The 21,917-nt window shown below is 43.8% G+C and overlaps 1 protein-coding gene across 8 annotated transcripts in view; it reads left to right on the top strand.

Moving 5' to 3' along the window:
- GPM6B (glycoprotein M6B) overlaps positions 1 to 21,917 on the top strand; it is a 106,071-nt gene that overhangs the window by 79,882 nt on the left and 4,272 nt on the right. For 4 of the 8 annotated variants that reach the window (XM_072331564.1, XM_072331535.1, XM_072331528.1 and 1 more), the window contains exons 2-6: positions 3,399 to 3,518; positions 13,101 to 13,287; positions 16,575 to 16,731; positions 19,696 to 19,867; positions 21,536 to 21,609. In XM_072331564.1, coding sequence (XP_072187665.1) covers positions 3,399 to 3,518; positions 13,101 to 13,287; positions 16,575 to 16,731; positions 19,696 to 19,867; positions 21,536 to 21,609 — 710 coding nt within the window. The remainder of the gene's footprint in view (positions 1 to 3,398; positions 3,519 to 13,100; positions 13,288 to 16,574; positions 16,732 to 19,695; positions 19,868 to 21,535; positions 21,610 to 21,917) is intronic. The other 4 variants (XM_072331592.1, XM_072331573.1, XM_072331582.1 and 1 more) reach the window with 1 other exon arrangement.

Genomic DNA, 21,917 nt, shown 5'->3' on the forward strand with positions numbered 1-21,917 from the left:
GAGAAAAATATTACTAAGCTGCAAATTTTCAAAGCAATACATATATGTGTATATATATATATATATATACACACACACCAGAACCAACCAGACAAAAAAGGCTGTGGATAGCCATGCTGAATTTACCAATTGCATATGGAAGAAAGCCATTATACTAGGAAACGGTTTCCTTATATGGATGCATAAGATGTTCAAATTGCATATGCTGTACTGAGGGATAATGAAAACCAACCTGAACAGCTGTGCCAAAGGTTTATTTTAATTGGCTGTTCCCTAGGAAGAAACTATCGATGAAAGGCGACCTTGTGCACAGCCGTGGCTGTGAGCTTCGATTATTATTTTCGTGTTATACAATTCTGTGTTTCCAGTATTAAACTCTAACTAGACAAATACGTGCTAGCCAAAAATACAGAGAAAATACTTCTCTTAAACACGACTGTGCAACTGTGTGAGCCAGTATGAACAGAAACACTGAAATGTGACTTAAGAATTATATCAATGTGTATGTTTATTTCACTTTCAGTGAAGATCTTTTTTCTCTTTTACACGTTATGGTTACTAGCCAAAGTTTTCAAAGGTATTCCCCAATGTGAGGCTCACACAGTGCTTTCAGAGCTGTCAAGCCATTTAAAGACTTTTAGCACGCTGCATATTTTTTTCCTATTTGAAACAGTTTATTGCTGCTTCAGATCCTCAGAAAATAATAACTGCTTTAGTGTAAGTCCCTGAAGATACAGCTGCAGGAAGAGAGGTCCAGCCTGGGGAGAATCTGGGACACATTATATTCTGGGGATAATAATTTGGCAGGCTTAGTGATTTAGGTTTTAATGAATAGGATTTAGTTTCTAAATAGGAAGGGGCTAAAAAATGCTCAGAGTCTGTACTTGTATTTGCCTAAATGACCTCATGGAAGCCGAAAAGCTAGACATATGTGTCACGGTATATGGTAACAAGGGAAGAAACCCAGATGGCGATATCTGTAGACAATAGATTGCAGCAGAAGAAGAGATCAAAGAGGTTGGAGAGGAGATCCCTATTCAGTTTCTTCTGCCTTTCCCCATTTTCTGACCAGCCCTGCTTGGTGTTTGTCACCAGGCTCTCAGACCATAATGCCCCAGTGACAACCCTCTCTTCACTCCCATGGACTGTGGGGTGCTTCATCAGCTGCTGCAGGTGAAAGTCCAAACTGTTTCCTCTAAAGCTACACATCAAACACACAGGACACCAGGAATTCTACTGCAGGCATGTGAAGTGATTCATCCCAAATGAATGCTGAATACCCAGTTACCGTCAGCGAGTATGTGCTATGTGACACACAGCCAACGCTGTCAGTCTTATTCCATGCAGAACCAGCTGCGAGAATCCCTGAGAGCCAGCTCCATGCATTAGGGTTTTATACCAGTCCCACAGCAGGCAGTGCCTGCACTGACATCGGCTGCTTTCAGCAAGTGGTTTTTGTAGCTGCTGTGGGAGAAGTCTCAAATTGAGAGCTTCGGCCTGCTAGGATGAGGCCCTTCTATTTCCAAGGATTTGGTCAAAATGTTGCTGCAAGGCAGTTGAAATTTTATTTATTTATTTATTTATTTAAATCTTAATCTGTGACTGATGTCCAGTAAGTAGCTAATCATGGAATCATATAATTGTTAAGGTTGGAAATGACTTCTAACGTCATCTACTCCATCCATCCAGCTGCCATTAATATTGTACACTAAATCATGTCCCTCGGTACATATACACATATACACACCTCTTGAACACCTGCAGGATAATGACCTCTAGGGATGGTGAACACCAGCTCCTCGGGCAGCTTGTTCCAGTGCTGGACCACTCTTTCGGAGAAGTTTTTCCTAAGAATGATCTTAAAATAATACAGGGAACAGGGAGGGGGACAGAGAGTGTGAAGTTCCAGCAAGCAGTGCTGTTGTTCTCCGGTTTGCATTGAATTTGATTAATATGGTTCGTGTGATCGTGTGAGCAGGAATGTTCCAGTGTGGGGTAGGAGGAGACGATACCATGAGAGAAGTTTCCCTGAGCACGCACTGTCATTTTGGAATGCTAGCTTCAAGCCATTCTGAATTTGATTGTATTCATAAAATGTAGCATTTGTCTTTCCTAAAAGCAAAGATAAGCCATACAAGGTGGAGCAGACTCAGGATATTCTATAAGTTCAGTGGTCATGCTTTTTGGCAAAGATGAGCTGCCTGGTTCCTACTCCATGGTTTGTGTGTGAGTTGCACAGAGGGGACCAGCAGCAAACCACAACGTCTCCTTTAAAGAGACATTGATTTAACCCAAAAGGCTGTTTTAGTGCTAGAGTTCAGCAGAAGATGGGTAAATTCATCTTGCGAACCTCTAGATCCACCACTTGGATGTGAGGTCAAGGTGTTTCTCTTCTGACATGTGCAAATGCAGCCATGCCAAACTTGTCAGCACACAAGTAGTGAAGCAACCTGAGGGAAGGACTAGGGCCCTCCCAGTCCCACACAGACCAGAGACTTCCCTTGGACATAGTTCACAACACACTACTTCCTACCAGCGTAACCTCTTCTGAAGTGCTGTGCAGGCAAGTTTATTTTGGCTAAGGACGAGGATTATTTTTTCATTCAGCTGTGGCTGAGTGGGACTGCAGAGTGTGTTAACGAATGGCTGGGCCGCACCGCCCTGACAACCCAGCAGCGCTGTGAGGGAGGCCAGCAGGAAATGTCGGTGTGTGCGTGGTCCGGTGCCATTTTGCCCTTGGGCCCTTGGGTTCAGCAGCTGCAAAGCTTCGCTGGTGAGCACGCGTTGGTTGCGTCTCAGTGCATGCCATGTCCTTTCTGAGTGTACCTCTGGCCTCAAAGGCAGACCCTTGGAACAAGCCTCTTTTCACCTATTTGGTCTGGATGTTTGGAAATGATCAGAGCCTGCATGAGATAAAGCCGACAACTTACTTTATGTAAGAAGGTAATGAGTAAGCTCATGGTTTTACCATAGTAATTGTTTTTTTTGTCAGATTTGGAATATTTTACAAAATGGATAATGTGGTTTTCCGTGACTGTGTCTTCCCAGAGCAGAGCCTCATGCTGTGAACAAGGAGGGGGAGCAACAAGGGTGGGGGGGAAATGACTGGAAGCTGTAAACAGAGGGGCCTTTCCTGGGTGTTCAATTCAAATCCCATCATGGGTTTCAACTCTTCAGCCCGTCTTAGCACTTGTATGAGCATTTCCCTGTTGATTGTCTCCCTTCCTCCCAGTCCTTTCCTTGTTTTGGTAAAGTTTTGTTATTTCAGTGATGTAATTAGAAACGTGTTTTTATGGGCTCGTATTTTTTTTTATTTTTATTTTTTTTAAGTTAAATGACTGAAAGTACTGAACTACACACTTTGGTGACACTGACTTTTTACCACCTAAAATTGGCAGTGATCACCAGACCAGAAATGGAAATTGGCAGGTACCACTGGATGTACAGGAGTTCAAGGCCACACCGGTACCATCATGTGCCAGCATTGAGAGGCAATGTTAGTCCTTTGGGGATTCAAGGTAAATAAAAGGGCGGGGTGAAACTGGAATGGAGAGTTCAGAAATGGGAACATGAACCTAATGCTTTGCAATAGTCCTAACAATGCAAGAGTAATGTTCTGGTTTTTGTTCTCTTTGTTAAGCCTGTAAGGAGTTCGGTTCTTTCATATGAGTACTTGATGTACGTTCAATTTTGGTTGTTAATACTTGAAAGACAGTAATGTGCATTGAAGGATACCTCTCTGTTAAATGTGCTGCCTGTTTCAGAACTGTTTAATGACAAGATGGTATAGTATGTTTTTTGTGTGCAGATGAACCTGTCCAAATGGTCAGCCACTAATGCACTGATTGACACTAAATTAGGGACAGCGCATCTGATCTATTGGTTTCCTACAATATGCTTCCTAGACAATATTTGATGGTCTTCTCTGCATTTTTCCCTTGCTAGAAATAGTAGTGTACCTGTCAGACCTTAAAAGATTTGTGTAGTCTGTTTCAGATCTTTAAAGACAAGAGGCTGAAGTTTTAAAAACTGTTTTCTGATTCCACATGGTTTCAATAGTTGACCTGAATCCTTACAATTTATTTATTTATTTTTTAATTTTCCTGAACCTTTGTTTTGAGAAACTGGAGTGATTTAGGTTTGAAGCATCTTAGAAAGATACCTGAAGTTGAGCATAGGGGTAATGGTATGGGAAAATTCCAGCCTGACCGTGGGTTAACAAAGTTAAGGGCATGAATGCTCGAAGAGAGCATTTGCAGCTATCTGCATCCAGCAGTCCTCTTCTTCTCATGGAGCTGAGTGACTGAAGCCTGTGTGACAGGTTGTTTTCTGGAGATGTCTGCCTCCGTATCATAGTCTTTAACTGCAATTGCAGAGAAACATTCACCAATTTGCCTCCATTATATGTTTGTTCTTCAGGATTCATATGTTTACGCATTTCAGAAGGTCTTTTTTTTCTTTTGCAAGTACTTAGGTAGTAAATCATGACCTATGTCTCCCATCTTCATTAGCAATATTCATTTTGGACCTATTTTATGGTAAGTGATCCAGTGACAGACACACGGCTGGCTGTAGACGTGTCAAAACTTCAAATCTGTATTTGTGGGATCCTTTGTACAAGAATAAAAGGTTTAAGGAGGAATGACAGATAATGAAAGCTGCTTTCCTGGTCTGTGGAGAGCAAGGAAGGAACAGGCCGGGTGCCTGGTTATCAGGGCCTTGTGCCCTGTCAGCTGTCCCCAGTGCTGAGACACGTCCGTATGTGCTGGCACAGATGAGCCGGACGCAGAGGAGACTTGCAGCCTTCTGTCATGGCAGCTGGGAGTCTGGCACCTAAATGGGGACAGAAACCCTTGTTTAGGCAGCAGAACCCTTTGCAGGCTGCCTTGGGAAGCTTCCTACAGTAACATGTAGGTAAATGTGATGCCTTGTCATGGAAGGGCTGAAGAAGAAAGGGTTCTTACTGATGGAAACCAAACCACACAACAGAGAGGCCAGTTCAAAGGAAGGTGCTTTAAGTGGCTGCACTTAAATAAATTAAAAGGTTTCTAGGCAGCAGCAAGACTGTTCTGAGCAGGTCTTGAGTAAGACCAACAAGACCAACTTGCCAGTGATGAATTAGCCACAGTGAAAATATTAGTCTTTCCCTTAGATTGAAGGGAAAATATGGCTTTAATCACAGCACACCTGCTGTAACACACCTCCCTTCAGCACTGGCACGCAGCTCTCTGCTGCTGTGTGATGTTGGCTGGAGTGCTGAGATACAAGCTCAAGCTGCTTTGACAACCCGCCTTGTTTCTGGAGTTTCTGTGCAGTGTGGGTTGTCACTATCTCACCTGATCTGTCAGTGTCAGCGTGGACATCACTAGGAGAGCCCGTCTAAGGCATCCCCATGGTATCTGCTGTAGTCAGAGGGTCTTCATGTATGACATGGTCTCTCTTCCGCCACTTTAAGCTTTCATCAAGTACTTGAGCAATAATGGTAGAATCAGTGTGAGATTTGCTGCAGTGCTTGAGCCAAGGCATCCTCAGAGCACCTGCGAGCTTAATGAGCCTTTCAAAATGCCTAAAACAATCTTTTTTTCTCCAGGAAGCGTTTCTGTCTCTAGAAAAAGATACTTAGCACCGGCTGCTTCATGTAAGCTGAGCTGTAGGTGTTACAGGGGAAGTGGGCGTTGTTTGCTTTGTGGGAAGCTTTTTTTTCCCCTTAACTTACATCCTCTCAGCTTGCACCCTTACTGAAGCAAGCTGAAATTTTGAAAATGGCATGGTGGGACACCAGCTGGGGAAATACTTCCATGGTGGCTGTTGTAGGGCAGAGGACTTCTCTAGTAGTGATTCAGGCTTCTTGTAACTTCTCTCATTCCATTTTGGATGGACCTCCTCAAAAGATTTTGGCACCCCCAGGCTTCTCTGAAATGGAGAATTAAGTTACCAAGTCTTAGACCAGCTTAGTAAAATGCCTCCTGCACTCTGTGTTTGGCCCCTTAACCCTATGTAGAGAGAGGCTGTATTTCTGTTTGCTTCTTTGTAGCTGGGGAGGAGGCATCTGGGGAAGCAGTTGGTAGTAGTGGCTGAAATCCAGCATGGCATAAGTCATGTGCTGACAGCTGGTAGAGTGTGAGGTCAGTTATGACTGCCAGAAACTTGGACCTAAGATCCACAACTGCCATCTTCCAGGTAAGATACTTGCCCTTGATTAAATCAAGTTAGCTTTAGAAAATTGTGTCTTCCAATTTCCAAAATGATTGGAGGGAAGTTTGCCCAGGGAAACCCTGATACCAATACAGAAATACTGGAGTGACCCTTGGGACTGAAGTGCTTAGGCGCTTTTGTGCCTCTCCCAGTGAGCATGCATGGATTTCGAGTATCTCTTCCACTCTGCTCATCTGTTTCACCTCTTTGGCTTGAGCTTGTGCACAATAATCACTTGATCTACCAGCTACTGAGGCAGAAATGCTTGCATGTTGACCCTGTTGATTGTTTCTCCGAGAAAGCAAGAACAGGTGAACTGAGGGGAGGAAGGTGAGGGTGAGGTTGAGGAAGAATGTCTTCAGGCGTCTTAAGCAGTGAGTTGATGGTCCATCAGCTGAGAGTTACAGCACAGCTTGGACCAGAGGCTGCCCTTGCTGATGCAATATGTTTGTTCTTAGAGCTCTGTGTATCAATGAGCCCTTCCACATGCTCAGGCTGTGCGAGAGTCCCAAGGGGCTGCTTTGCATAGTAGAATACTAGAGCGAGTCCGCAGGAAGAATAATGCCAAAGCTTTTATCAGTACTGCTTGAGCTGTTCCTTATGTGAGAAGTCTCTTTTTAAAGCATCTACTTAATTTTCTTCTCCGTTAGTAGCTTACAGCTAAGAAACATCCATCCTCAAGGGGTCCCTTTTGTACCAGTTGGAAGTAAGGCCTTTTCCGTAGCAAAAATCAGATGTATTTCTTCTGGTGAAATTTTCATCGTTTCATGGACCAAACATAAAACAGAGGAGATGTGAATTAAAATTGACAATGTTTTGCCTGACCTTTGTGCAAGAGAGTAAAGCTGAACAAGAGCAGTTCTCCGGTGCTTCAGTCTCATGGGGTGCAATGTCCTTCTCGTGCAGGTCTAGCTCCTCACTGTCACATAGCAAACCACCAGGGGAGGGTGCTTGCAGTGAGCAAGTGGAGGTAGTGATTCATATTTTATAGATTGTGCTGTCTGAAAATGATGCCTCCAGAACACCTGTGAACTTAATGAGCCTTGCAGAAGGCTGGGAATGGAATAAATGGCAAGTGTATGTATTTCAATAAATTTGAAGAAGATAAACTAGACGAAGTCTGTAAAAAGGCCATTCAGTGTGTCTGCCGTGGCACTAAACAGGCCTTAGAATTTAACCTGCTGCATCCTGCAATGGGGATGCTTATTTTTTTTCCTGTAAGTCACAGTTTAGATCTCAGATTTGTTGGAAAAGGGGTCATATTTACCAATTTCTGTTTTTTAGAGTATTTTCTGTGTCATTTAATAGCATCTTTCTAGATGCTATTGCATCTAGATATTGCACTGCTCAGAGGCCATTTTTTCCCCCAGTATGGCTGTTAGGTTTTCTTTAGTGAAAAGAAAAAAAGAAGCAAATCATCCTGATAAACTGTACAAGGATTTTTGTTGTTGTTAATCGTCTTTAAAATAAAAATAAATAAATAAATTTAAACAAATAAGTAAACAAAAAGGGTACTTGTTTACTATTGGAATATTGTGGAGCAGCTTAGCTTTCTTACTCATCGATACCTAGTGCTTCATGGATTTAAAATAAGGGCTTGGTGCTGGTGCTTTCAGGCTCTGAAATGCTTGTTCTTGGTGGGTTCTCTGCACCAATTCCAGCACAGGAGGCAAGGACAAGGATTTTTAGTTCTCTGCTGTACGAGAGTGTGGAAGCATCTAATGAAGTTCTAAGGATGGCACTTGTAGGATGGCAATCGTAACAGCCGATAACTCCTCAGTAGAGGGGAACCAGCTGCATGACTGTAACAGTGTAGAAACAGAGTAGCTTACATGTATCAAGAACATCTGAAGAAGTTGCAAATAAGGCTGGTGACCCTTAGAAAGGGATTTTTAAACCTCGTTCTTCAGTCCTTTGAGCAGCTCCTTACTAGCAGAGATGGGGCTGAGGCTGACTTGATGGATCAGACCACCCAAATCTCACTGTGTTGGCAGTAGAAACATCCACCACTATCCACCAGCATGGATGGAATGGTGGTCTTTAAGGTCTTTCAGGTCTGACCTTTTGTGGTCTACAAAGGGCATGTCATCTTTATCACCAATAGCATTCACGTTGCTTAGGAAAACATATTAATACATTAATTTACAACTCGGTGTAGCTAGACTGACACATCCTTCCATGAAGTTTTCTGGCTCCCGGGAAGAGTTTGCTATCAGTAGAAACTGAATTCACAGCTGAATTCTTCTGATTGGTGGAGAACAAAAAGAGAAAAGTAGGAAAAGTTGAACTTGAAACTCTAAGAGGTTTAAGAAGTCCATGGGAGGAAAACACGGGATGTGTTCTACTTGAGCTTACCGCTTTAGTCTGTTTGATGTTCTTGATCCTTAACAGTGGCGAGTGAGCATTTCTCATCATTTGTAACAAAGGTTTTAGCTTTCTGTGTTATATTGTGCAAATCAGCAATATTTAAGAGCAGTAACAGGTAAGAATAGAGCTTTAGCTGAGCCTTTCAAGTCATTCAGCACAAAGACTTTTGATTTGAGTGCCCCTGTGAAGGCTTGCAGGGAAATTTGTCACATGCTTTAAACTTACCCCCTTGTAAGTCTAAATATCTTATTGTACTGCTGCTACTGACCCTTGGCACTCAGTGTGGGTGACAGCTGTGAGAACTGGAAGTTATCTCACTGCTAGATACTGTCTTATTCTCACACAGAGAAGAAGGAGGCAAATGCTGTTTTTTTCTTCAGAGGTATTGGCATATTCCCACATCCCTCGCTGCTTCCCCCATAGTTGTCAATCATGCTGTAAGGTACAAAAATGTACATCCTACCATGCACAAGCTGTTTGGAATGGAGATTTAAAAAAAATGAAGTAGGTGTCAGAAAGTAAAACTGGCATTTGTGTTCATTGACTTACAGTTAATTGCCTGACAAAGATCTGTGATAGTTTAAGGCTCTGGTGGTAATTATGCATGTTTGGCATCAGGTAACCTTCAGCGCTGGGGAAAGAGGAGGTGAATGTAAAGTATTGAGTTCTCCTCTTATGTGAATTGAGAGTAGTGCTCCCAACGTAGGGCTCATGTGGATGCCTAATAATTAACCTAATTTACAAGCACTGACTGCATTTAAGATGTTATCTGGTGCTTTTTCTTCCCTCGGGTTTCCTACAACTGTCTTGTCGTGAAAGCAGTTCTTCAGTGCTTACCTCCCGACCCCTGTGCTGAATGTAGTAGTTATGGAGACTCTTTACATCATGCTTCCTATGCTTTGCTTTGCTTGATGGCTTTGTGAACATGTGCCTGTCTCAGCTTTTCAAGCCTGGCCTTCAGAGCTGCTGTGTGGACTTCCTAGAGAAAGCCCTGGGACTACCCATGACACCTAACCAATCATAATGCACTGCCTTTTGTCACTCTGTTAGCACAGACATTGTCGTTCCAGTCCATCTTGACCTTAGTAGGATGAGTCAGAGTCTAAGAATTGCTGCTTCGTGGTGGTTGTTTTTTTAAGACCTCTTTCCATTAATTCTGCATTACCTCGCTTTTCTGCGTTTAAATCTTAAAGCCGTACTTTAAGTACCAAAGAAGGTTTAGCCACACAATTGCCGTTTGACACGGGAAATTGAATAGCTAAGCCCCTACATCTATGTAACAGCCCGTACTCTGCTGGGTAGATTATACAATTATTCTTCATACGTTAAGCAACCAATTCCTGGTTTGTGTACATATCTCTAGGTTCATCCTTTACCAATTTCCCGTGACTGATAGTTTCCAGGAGATTAAAAGAATAGTTGGTTCCTGTCTTTTTTTCCTTTCTCTTTATTTTAGTCCTTCAGCAAGAATATTTGTGTGTGTGTGCGTGTGTGTGTTTAATAGCATTCATTCCCTAGAGAATAATCTCAGTCCTTGTTTTAGCTGGCCTCCTTCTGAGAGTGTGTTAAATCTGTAGCCAAGATCACAGGCAGCCCTGGGCAAATCATTGGGCTGTTATTAACCTGCCTCCATGGCAACTGCTGCTCACCAGCCTGGGGACAAAAAATGTTTTTATTCTGCTGAGTTGCACAAAAGGTTCTAGTGATGCCTCGCACAAAATGGCCATTGAAAGGGGAGAGGCAGCGACGGGTATTTGTGCTGCACAGTTTCATATTTAAATCATTTTACTCTGCTGTGTTAGAAGTAGATGAGCAGCTTAAAACTTCATCGTGTCGGCCGTGTGGGAATTAAAACGACAACAACAAAAAATGTAGTTCCAATTTTCCACCAAAACTTCTTAGTTTGGTCAGCTTTAGTTTATGGGCCTTCAGCCTGCGTCTGTCATCAGTGTGTAATCAAGCTAATTGGTAAAAGTGGTTGTGAAATAGGCAGCCATCATGGTGGGTTTGCAGTCATACTGTAATGAGTACTTGCTGGCTTGGGGTTGCAGAGTGTGACCATAAAGCAGGTTGCCTAGGAAGCTTTCTTTTTGGGAAGAAATCCTGTCTTGCTTCAGTGCTAGTCTGGGCGTCTGGGTAAGACCATCTTAGATGAACATTTGATTTTAGCTGGTTTTGAAAGCTTGTTTTAGGGGAGATCTATCTATCTCTCTCTATATAAACATATTTAAAACTAGCTCTGTAGTCCAGGTGGGGAATCAATTTAGTCTCCGACAAGAGGCTGTGCAGAAGCTCTGGTGTTGATTTGGGTGCCCAACAACCATATGGGTTCTGTTTCATGGAAAGGGACTACTTTGGGCTGCTTTTGTTCACTTAGAAGTTGGCTGCATGCAATACCTCTGTGAGCTGAAGCCCCTCTGCCTCCTGGTTGAGGCTTGGTGTGAGTGGTTCCTGCAGTTCCAGAGCTGGGCAGCTTCCTCTGCCTCACCCTACAGACTAAATAGGGTTTCCCAGGGCTGTGATCTGACCTGATACAAAGAACCATCAAGACCATCTAAATATTGTGGTGTGGCTTTGTATTTGAGCTGCTGGGAGGGGACACATAGAGTACAACCACAAAGACACTACATGCTGCTGCTAGTGACCTGGAAGAGAGAGGGGGATTGCCACCATCAGTTTGCTTTGCTTCCAGTTGCTTTTATTTCCCTTTTCTGATGGGATCCTTCCATGAGTTGATCAGTGATGTGATTGACCTCCTGCCCACCAACCAGTGAGCAGGAGTTTGGTTGCCTGCTCCTTCACAGTAGGACCTGGGAGGCTATTTTGTGCCAGGCTGCAGCCCTGCATTGCCAGACACATCCTGCTGGCTTGCTTTGCCAATAGGCCTGGGCAGGCCTTTAGTGCTGATCCCAAGTCAGGTGCAGCAGTTTCCAGGCTTAACTCATGGAGATTTGGGTCTGATGTGGAGGCAAGCATAGAGGGAGGTGAGCCGGCCTCATGTGTAGGTCTCCCCTTGTGCCTGACATATGGCTTGGGGACTGCCATCAGGCACAACCCCCAGGCATCGCAGCTGAGGTTCACTCTGCAAGGTCTGCTTCCTGAGCTCAACCCTGGACCTCTCTGATAAGATGAATACTGGAGATGTTTTTCTGTGATAGTGCTCAACTGTGTCTGCTTGCTGTGCCTTGTCCCTGAGTGCCCCACTGCCATGTCTGTGGCTATTGCTGTGCTTCTGTCCTGGAGGGAGCTCCCACTGTGCAACTTCCAGCTATGGACTCAGCTACAAATGTTTGCTCCCATGCAATTACACCTCACCCATAGTTAGCAGAGTGGCATTTCATAGGTTATTTCCCTGGTGGTAGCTGCTCTAGCTTGACTTAGACACTTGCTAGTGGCATTCAAAAATGGAGAGTTTTACACTTGTGACATGGGTAGGACTGTGAGGACAATGGGACGTGTAGGTTCAGCAGTCCCATACCTGCACATGATTTCTTCATGTTGTGCTATCTGGAGAGATTGGCATGCTATGCCAGGCACGGCATCGAGCGGCGTCCTAATGGCTTGTGCTTTGCGCAGTTGTATGAAATGTACGTTAATGGAGACAGCTTAATGCCGTCACCCTGAAGTAATGAATTGGTATGGATTGCCATTACCATTATAACGCAGTTAAAAGCTGTGTTTGTTTCCGATTTACATTTCCCAGCTCTGCAAGCAGATGGACTTTCAGACAGCACGGTTGGGAGGAGCCTGGTAATTCGGCTGCTACGACCTTATTGCAGTGTTTGCCAGCAGCAGTTCTGGGGGGTCGTTCTGTTAACTCAGACTGCTTAGGCAATAGATTTCATTAAAACCGAGTATGCTACTGCAGACTGTACTCTGGGATCGCTGAAAATCCAGTGCATCCTATAAAACTGGAAACGTATTGTCTGTGTAATTCTGCTCCATCTCACCACTCAATAAAAACTGCTAATCTTTGTCACTAAGTTTTTCTGTTGATAGATCTGTATCTGTATATGGACTTAGACAAAGATACTCAGGAGCCATGGCTGAGTGGAGAGTAGTCAGGTTTTGCAGAGCGCCATGGATTCCACACACCCTTCATTTCTCCAAAAGGCTTTGCAGGGTCGAGTACTTCTCTGGCATTCTGAGCAGTGCCAACACACCTGGTGCTCGTGTCCTTAATACCAGCAATGCTGAAATGTGGCGAGCTCTGTGTCAGCAGCTGGATCGCAGTGGACCACTTCAGACAAGCGGCTCTTTTCCATTTCACTGGCTGTCTCATTGATCTCCTCTCGATCCTGTAACATTGGGAATACTCAGCCCACTTTCTGGGCTTTGAGCTCACTCTGACAGATCTGTAGGTCAGCGTTCAGAGGATGATGCTTTCTTGCACCAGCTATAGATTTTTGCTTAGTGCAGTGACAGTGTCTGGGTCTTTTATTCCCCAAGGCTTTTACCAAGCAAAGAGTGAATATTCTTTTTCCTCATAATTTGCTTTTTGCTCATAACATTTCTTTTGCTTTCTCTCTCCTGCTTAGGTTGCTTTGAATGTTGCATTAAGTGCCTAGGAGGAGTGCCATATGCTTCGCTGGTGGCAACCATTCTCTGCTTCTCGGGGGTCGCCTTGTTCTGTGGCTGCGGCCATGTGGCGCTCACAGGCACCGTGTCCATCCTTGAGCAGCACTTCTCCACGACTGCCAGTGACCATGCTTTGCTGAGTGAAGTGTAAGTATGCCTCCCATTGCCACTGTTTGTGGAGGAGCCATTGTTCATTGCAACACCCTCATGCTGAGCAGGTAGAGATGGGTTCTCATCTCAGTCTCCATCCCCAAGCATTAGTATGATTGTTTGTCCAACATCTTTGGGGTGGTGTTTATTTTGGTGTTTTGCAGTGTTTACACACAAAGAAGCAGTGTGTGTATCTTGCTTTAACTCATTTATATCCATTACATCCATTTCAAAGACCTCTAAAATAAGTGCATTATACCTGCTGCTCTGGAGTTACACCTAACTTCTGTCAGCCATCAGAAGGCAGTGATGTGCCCAGAGTGGAGAAGCGGCTTTGTGTACAGGGCAGAATAAGATCCTACTCTTGAATTAGATTCCACAAGTAAATGTGTTGCAATCATGAGGCTGTTGGTTCTTATTTGCAGGGGTAATCTTTACTATGGGGGGACAATCTTCGCTCTGATGAAAGCAAATAAAATCTGAATAAAAAGTATTTACTGACACAAAGTCTGAAGGGATAACGGGAGTAGCAGGGAAGTGCTGTTCTGTCTATCACTCCTCAGAAGAAGGTGGATTGGGTGGATACTGTGCGCTGGACAGAAAAGCAAGAAAAAAGGAGAGTGCAAAGACTTACCAGTAGCTTAAATGTTTGTCTTTGCCACTGTAACTTTTGGAAATAGCCCCTAACATTTCACTGATGGTTTTCACGTTCCTGAGGCTACTCAGGGAAGCCTGTTTCAGAGCCTGTAGCCAGCATCCAGCCCCGCTGAAGCAAGTATCTGTTTCCTTTTAACACCAAGGACCTGAGTATATGGATTGGTGGTTTGGATGTGTGCCGCACTTCCCAGCACCAGCTGGGCATTATATATCCCCTGTGCTGAGAAGATTTTGCACAGATTTTGCTCATCTGCCCCTTAAGACCCAGTTTTTAGGACACCGATTGAAGACTTTTGTATTAGAGTCCAGTCCAGCGCACTTAATTCTCCAGTTCTGGGGGAGGGGCTTCTTTTTGGTCGTAGCCTCCCTTTTAGCTCTTGGTGGACATAGACCTGTCAATCTGCAGGTACTGAACCTGAGACTGCCACAGCTCACCTCTTCCCATCCTCTGAGAGCACTACAGGCAATGTTTTGGGGCTTCTCTGCCTCCCAATGCCCAAATTCAGGATCCCCCTGTGACCGCATGCCCCCCCACCCCCCCCTGCTGCTAGACACTGGGTCCTCTGTTGTGTGAAGCGCAGGGACGCTGCCATTAGCATAAAAATTTAGAGAGAAACAATGAGCAGCTGTTCTTAGAATTTGCAAATGAAATTGCAAAAGTAGCCACAACAGGCACCAGCTTTGCATTTTGGAGAGTTGTTGACGAGATTTCTTGTCAAGGCAGCCTCAGCAGCTGGGGGGTTGTGCGACTCTTACCAAAGAGCTCCAGCTCTGTTGAAGGCAAACAAGAAAGGCTGGGGAGATGAGGTGACAGAAAAGGGCGAAGAATTTAAGGCCAGGAGGTGTAAATTCAATGAAAAATATACTAGTAGGCCAACGTTTGTAGAATCGATTTTTAGACAGGTTTCATATTGCTAGTTTTTAGTGAGGTGCATAGTCTTTTAGTCTGTTAGTGGCAATGGAATGAATTCTGTTGTTGTCCCTCAAATGAGATAATGTCTTTATGCTTTACAGCACAGGTGCGATGGATTTATCCTGTTATTTTGAATCAGTTTGGAAAATAAACATAAATGCCACTTCACTTCCCACGTGTAATTTTAAATGATCGATATCCTGTTTTGATGCGAGAGGCGTGCGTTCTGTCTGGATAATGCTTAACTATGTAAATTGTGGTAATCAGTTTTCTTCAAATGAAGCTAAATCATGCAGGTGTTCCTCAGAGACGCGTATCTGTGCTGGCAGCCAGTTTAGGGAGAGTAATAAGAACTGAAGAACAATCTGAGGAAAGACACACATACATATACCCTTAAAAAAAATCAAAGGCAGTGTGAGTCTATAAAGTTAATCTTTCTGTTCTATGAATAGCTTCATTAAAGACTGCCATCCCAACAAACATATATATATCTATATATTTAAAGAATATAAGTTGTGGAGAAGTTAGTGCTAATGATAACTCTTTACTGGGTGGGTGGTGATACGCTGGAACAGGTTGCCCAGTGAGGCTGTGGAGGTGTTCAAGGCCAGGCTGGATGGGGCTCTGAGCAACCTGGTCTAGTGAGAGATGTCCCTGCCTGTAGCAGGGGGTTGGAACTGGGTGATCTCGAAGGTTCCATCCAACCCAAAGCATTCTATGATTCAGTTATTCTGTGATAAAGTATGATTTCTGGAGACCAGAAGAAATGTTGTATAGAAGATCTGCCGTTCTGGTCCTTCCAAACAGTCAGCTCACGTGCTGAATCTGTGATGAGATTGCTGATGTTATAGATGATTCTTTCTGTTAACTGTTCCAGACAGAATAAAAACACTTCAGAGTGTCGCTGCTGGCGGTAGATTTGTAGGGAATCAAGAGTCTCATCCAATAAGATCCAAAGGAAGTGCTTATGGTATCTGCCTTGTAGCCTTCCTCTGCACATTTCTAGAGTACCTCAAATGGAAGGGTTGGCTGAATGTTTATTTCACTTTTTTTTTTAACATTTACCTGCATTTAGGGGAGCTTAAGTGTGACTTAAGGTGCTGAAGTGGTCTGCTTGCTGGGAAGTACCTTCATGGGCTGTGGAGAGCTTTCCTCAAGAGCACTCACTGCAGACAAGTGTCACTGAGTGTACAGACATCTGCAAACACACATTAACTGGATTTTACAGGTGGAAGTGGTGAACTTCAGGGACTGCTTCTTTCCCCCGAGCCCAGGGAACAGGCACAGGGCTTAGTAGTTCAGCCAGCAGAGCAGCCCCAGCCTTTTCTGCCTCAGTGCACTCTCCCTTATGCTGGAGCTGTCAGACATTCCCCAAGTCCGGCATCAATCACAGGAAAGCACAGCACCATGGTGGAGGCATGAAATGGAAACCTCCAGCTTATGACTAACAGCACTCAGGGCAGGAACCACAGCACAAACAAGGAGATGCTCAGGCAGTCAGGGGACTTATGAACATCAGCAGGGCATGCCTGTGGCAGTGGGGCCATCGATGTAGCACCGTCCTGCAGCCCACTTGCTTAAAATGCATCCAAGAGCTCTGAGCTGTGTCTCTAAAGAAGGAATTGTCTTATACCCGTTACAATTAGGGAGGACTTGCTTTGCTTAAATAGGACTGAGATCTAATTATGACTTTTTTTTTTCTTTCCCATTGTAGAATACAGCTAATGCAGTATGTAATTTATGGCATTGCATCATTTTTCTTCTTGTATGGAATAATCCTTTTGGCAGAAGGCTTCTATACAACAAGTGCTGTGAAGGAGCTGCATGGAGAGTTCAAAACAACAGCCTGTGGCCGCTGCATCAGTGGAATGGTGAGTAGTGCTGGAAGTGGGAACATGTGCCATTGCTTGCTAAAACCCATTGGGCTTGGCTTGACTCCTGTGTTTTTGAACCACCATATCATGCTGCTGCCTTTAACTCCTTGTGGGTGGGCAGAGCCAATCCCTGCTGCTGATCCTTCTTTGAACTTTGGGGATGCTCAGTCAAATCCAAACTCTTTATGTTGACTTTCGGGGTGCTTTCAAGGCCTTCCCCTGCTGAAGCTGAACTCACTGTTCAAAACTCATGGAGGCTTCTGATTTTGAAGCACTCAATATGAGACAAACTTAAAGTTGCACTTTTGAACACAGCATGCACTAGCAATGGTAAGGGCAGACTGTAAAAGGGCTGTGATTTGCAGAGCTATTTAAGTAGCAGACTGCAGTGCCTCTGACTTCCTCGGTCTGTTCTACATGAGGATGTCTGGATCCTTCAAACAAACAGCAATGAATGAAGCTTCACATCGTCACGGCACTTGAATCAAATATTTCCATCTCGCTTTTGCAGATGGCAGAAGGGATAGAGGCTTAATAATCAGTCTTTTTTGCAACGCTGAAACACTTAGAGCCTTAAAGTCACAAGCCATTCTTCTCTTCAGCATCCTTCTGTATTAGCACAACATTTTAAACAAAGTTTAACTAAAAATAAAACTTCAGATTCTCACCCACGTTGCCCCCCAGGGCGCACTCTGCGAGAACAGCGACGTAACTGTTTCTGAGACGGGATTTCAAAGCTATTGCTGCAAATCTGAATTCAAAGCTCATCGTTCTGGAGGAAGATAAGCAGTGTGACAGATCGCCCATGGGAAAGTGTGGGTGAGAAGAGCAGAGGCTTTTGATGCGACTGTTGCATTTTAATATACAGCCTATATCCTGTACTTAAAAAAATATGTGCTTTCGGCTGGCTAAATACAAAGAGGATGCGTGTTTGTTTTCATGAAGGTTAACAATTTTCCGCTGTGCTGTTGGATGCTTATTGAGTTTTTCAAGAGCTAATGAAAATAAGGCTTCTGATCATTTCCCAGTTAAGCTTCTCCCCTTCTTTTTCGTGGAAAGTATCTTCTCCGTGGAGAAAAATTATGTCTAAAACAGCGTTTTCCAAAGATGCAAAATACAGTGGAAACATAGACATGTGCGCATTCCATTACTGTGGATAATTGCTTCTGCAGTTGGGTAGTTGTGCAAGCACATGATTGTCAGCTGCGTACACAAATACCAGTGTGACACGCAGAAAATCACAAGGTTTGCAAGCAGGAATAATATTTTCGTAGTCTGGTGGCTGCAGCTGGGTGCACACAGCAGCTTTTGGGCATCCAGTGGTTTTTCTGCCAATTTGATCAAGAACTTCTACGTTTTCCTCAGCGACATCACTGAGCTGGGGGCAGTCCCCTCCAAGTCGCATAGGATTATTACAGGAGACAGACTTCTGACTTGAGTGAGCTGTTTCTCTTGGCTGTGGTAACGCACAGTAACTGTTTCCAACAGTTTATCTCTATTATACGCGAGGTCGATTGTGCTTTTTCCTAGCTATTGCAGGAGTTGAAGGCTTCGTGTTCTCCTTCTCACGGACATTTCAAATGCACACGTGCAAGCCCACGTTTTATTCATAACATAGTTAAAGAAATCCTTTAAACTGATCCACTTGGTTGATACTGAAAGCCAGTGAGAGATCTGGTGCAAGGCACAAAGCAGGTTATTTCGGTTCAGCGGTATATAAATTCAAGGTGAGCTGTTTGTTTTTTGGGGTGTTTGTCTTAGTTTTTCAGGTACTTCCAGCTGCCCACGTGTCACCTTCTTTCCCTATAAAGCCCAACCAAATGTTGAACCGCTGCTATAGGATCTCCAGCCTTGTTTGGTGTGGCTGGACACACCTCTGAGGATGCAGACTTCCTTCACTGCAGGATATTTGTTCAGTTTGGGGCCAGGCTGAGACAGTTCCCCTTCATCAGAGCTTTTCCCATCCTTGCTGCACCGACACACAGGTTTCATATAGGAGTACAATGTCAGCGTTCTACTGCAAAGTGAAGCCTTCGCAGTACACTTAGAGTTAAATAACAGTGAGAAGGTGTATACAAGGTGTAAAAAACTTTCCCTGCTTTGCAAGTTGATTCCACTTTCTCAAGGAGGGGCAAGCTGGGAGCTGATGCCAGAGCTCTGAGTAGTACCTCACCATAAAACTTAACATGGAAGAAGAGGGAAGAGAGAGGAGGTCCGGTGGGAGGAGGAGGCTGGAGGTTACCAAAGCAGTGAGTGCCATACCTGGTAATCTCACCAAAGAAAATTCAGGTAATTTCTTTTTTTTTTGGAAAAAGAGAACACAAACCAGCAAATTTCAGTGGGAAAATCCATCATCTTCTCTGAGGTGAAGTAAGTAATTTTCTTCTTGGCAATGCGTATTAGATCAACTCCAGCTTTCTGATTCGTAATGAATACAGTGTGTTTTCCAAAACAGGTATTCTCATTTGTTACATTCAGAATTGATTCCAGTAAATCAGGGAGCAGAGGAAAGCGCTGTAAACATTGATTCACTCTACTGTTGTGATTTGCAAGTTACATGGAAGTGCTGGTATATTACAGCTAACAGAAACCAATCTTTATACTGACTCCTGTTGGCATTCTTATCGGTTCTAGCCTACAACCAGCATCCCTGCCTCGCTGAGCCTCTTGAGAAATGAATGGGCTGCTCACTCAGGAGGCCACGCTGTTTGTTCTAGCAGCCTGATGAGAAAAGAAATGCCTGAATTACTTCCTCAGTAGCGCTGAGAGCAGCAAATTATTTTTAAGCTAAGGTTGTTCGTTCGCACGCGTGGAAATAAGAGAGTATGTTAATGGAAGTTAAATGCCTTATTACTCAATTTCTGAAAGTATGTTTAAAGACTGTATCGAAGCATTGTTAAGGAAAAATCAAGTATTCTTTGCAAAGAGCAAATGTGAAGTGCTTGTTTTTTCTCTGCCCAGTTTGTTTTCCTCACCTACGTGCTTGGAGTGGCCTGGCTTGGGGTGTTTGGCTTCTCTGCTGTGCCTGTCTTTATGTTCTATAACATATGGTCAACTTGCGAAGTCATCAAATCTCTTCAGATAAACATGACTGTTCCGGGAGACCAGATCTGTGTGGATATCAGACAATACGGTACTTATTCAGATCCAGATTAAATGCTTTATCCTCTCTCCTTGGTCTGTCTTCACTAGTTTTGTTTCAGCTTCATCAAAGGAACCAAAAGCAAAAGCGTCTTGTATCTCTGAATGTGCTATTGCTTTTCTAATTAATTCAGATTACATTGATCTCTTTCCAGATGCAATCAGTTCAACTGAACTGGCAAGTCATTTATCTAAAATGATTCTGTAGCAGTTTCCAATACTATAATATTAGGTGTAAAAATAGATTGGCCTCAAAACAAACTGCTTAGATGCAGAGCTGAGAGAGAACCAGATTCTGTCTTCTTGAACCTATTTGTATATATATATATATTTTAACAAAAGGCTGTTTTACATAATGCCCAAATTGTGCTTTAATAATTACTTTCAGAAAGGACAAGAAGGAATGGCCTCAAGTTGTGCCAGGGGAGGTTCAGGTTGGATATTAGGAAAAATTTCTTCTCATAAAGAGCAGTGATGCAGTGGCACAGGCCACCCAGGGAGGTGGTGGAGTCAGCCATCCCTGTAGGTGTTCAGGGAACATGTGGATGTGGAACGGAGGGACGTGGTGCTCAGGGATATGATTTTAGCAGAGGGTTTTTAGAGTTAGGGTACTAAGGTTAGGCTGCAGTTGGACTTGATGATCTTCAAGGTCTTTCCCAACCTGTGTAATTCTATGATTCTATGGTCAGTGGGCATGGTATGATGGGCTGCTGGTTGGACTAGATGACCTTGGTGTCCTCTTCCAACCTTAATGATTCCATGATTCTCTGAAAAGCAAAAACCAGCAATGAACAGTCTGCCTCAGATAGTACTAAATTTATACTGATTGCTAATTACTAACAGAATTGGCTGCTTGTGATTCCTTGCTCTTTCTGCTCTGGGGGCAGCCATAGCTGAAGGCCTTCAACTGTATATTGCACTTGCAGGGAAGAAAGTAGCTTTAAAGTGAATCCCGTGAAGTCTTTCTTTCCAAACGCCACGCTGTCCTGAGATAGTAACAGTGACCTGCTCCTTGCAGAGCTGCTAATTCTAACCGGCTGAGTTTGAAATGTAGGTTATGATGGGGAGGCAAAGCGCTGTTTTCCTTTTTTGAGCCATGGCTTCTGCTTAAGCTTTACATACGTTATGGGTCTAAAAGTTTAGGTTATTTCAAACTCTTAAGATCCTTTTGACTTTTCCGATTTTCAGTCATGTAAGAGTAGTAATAAAGAGCATGCGAGGCTATGGCAGACCAGACCTTCTTGTAGCAGCTCTTGCTTATTACTTTTTTACCTACTTGGTGGAGTAGAACTTAACCTTGTAAGGGCTGGCTGTCCTGAATGGTGCCGGGTGACTCTAAGATGCAGATGATCCCCTTCAGTCCCCATACAGGGAGCAGGCAGCTCCAGTCTCATACTGGACCTGAAGTGCATAAGCCGACCATTTGGCTGCCATATGGGAAAGCCATATCTGAGAACACAGCTTGGCAGGAAGCCTTGGTATAAAGAGAGAGCGCAGTATGAGCAAGTTCATTCCTCCTGCCAGTTCAAAGCTGTGCTGGTCAATGTGTGGATGCCCAAAATGGGAACGCAACTGGCAGGTGGGAGGATAAGATGAGAAAGGAACAGAAAGCTTGTGCCGATTCCTAAGATTAATGATTTCTTTTGCTGTACTATTTCAGGTATTATCCCATGGAACGCCGTACCCGGCAAAGCCTGCGGTCCAATCCTGGAGAACATCTGCAATACGAATGAGGTATTCAGACGCCCTGTGTGCGCCTTCTGCCTCCAGGTCGCTGAGTGGGGCACAGGATAGTAGCTAACCTGATGGTGGCTTTTTGAGGAAACCAATACTAGTAGTGTAAAGAGATTAATTTAAACAGAATATTCAAAGTACTCTGTCTCTGTGCATCCAAAGAGTGGGTGTTTTCTAAATACACCGTTTTTTTAAAGCTTTGAATCCTTTGCTATGGAGACAGCATATTTTTTCTTCTTTACAATAGCTGAAATGTGTTTTATACCATCCTCAGTTACTTTAATTAAAGTGCTTTAACATCTTTTTCT

The sequence above is a fragment of the Excalfactoria chinensis genome, chromosome 1 (assembly GCF_039878825.1).
Source record: "Excalfactoria chinensis isolate bCotChi1 chromosome 1, bCotChi1.hap2, whole genome shotgun sequence".
Taxonomy (NCBI): domain Eukaryota; kingdom Metazoa; phylum Chordata; class Aves; order Galliformes; family Phasianidae; genus Excalfactoria; species Excalfactoria chinensis.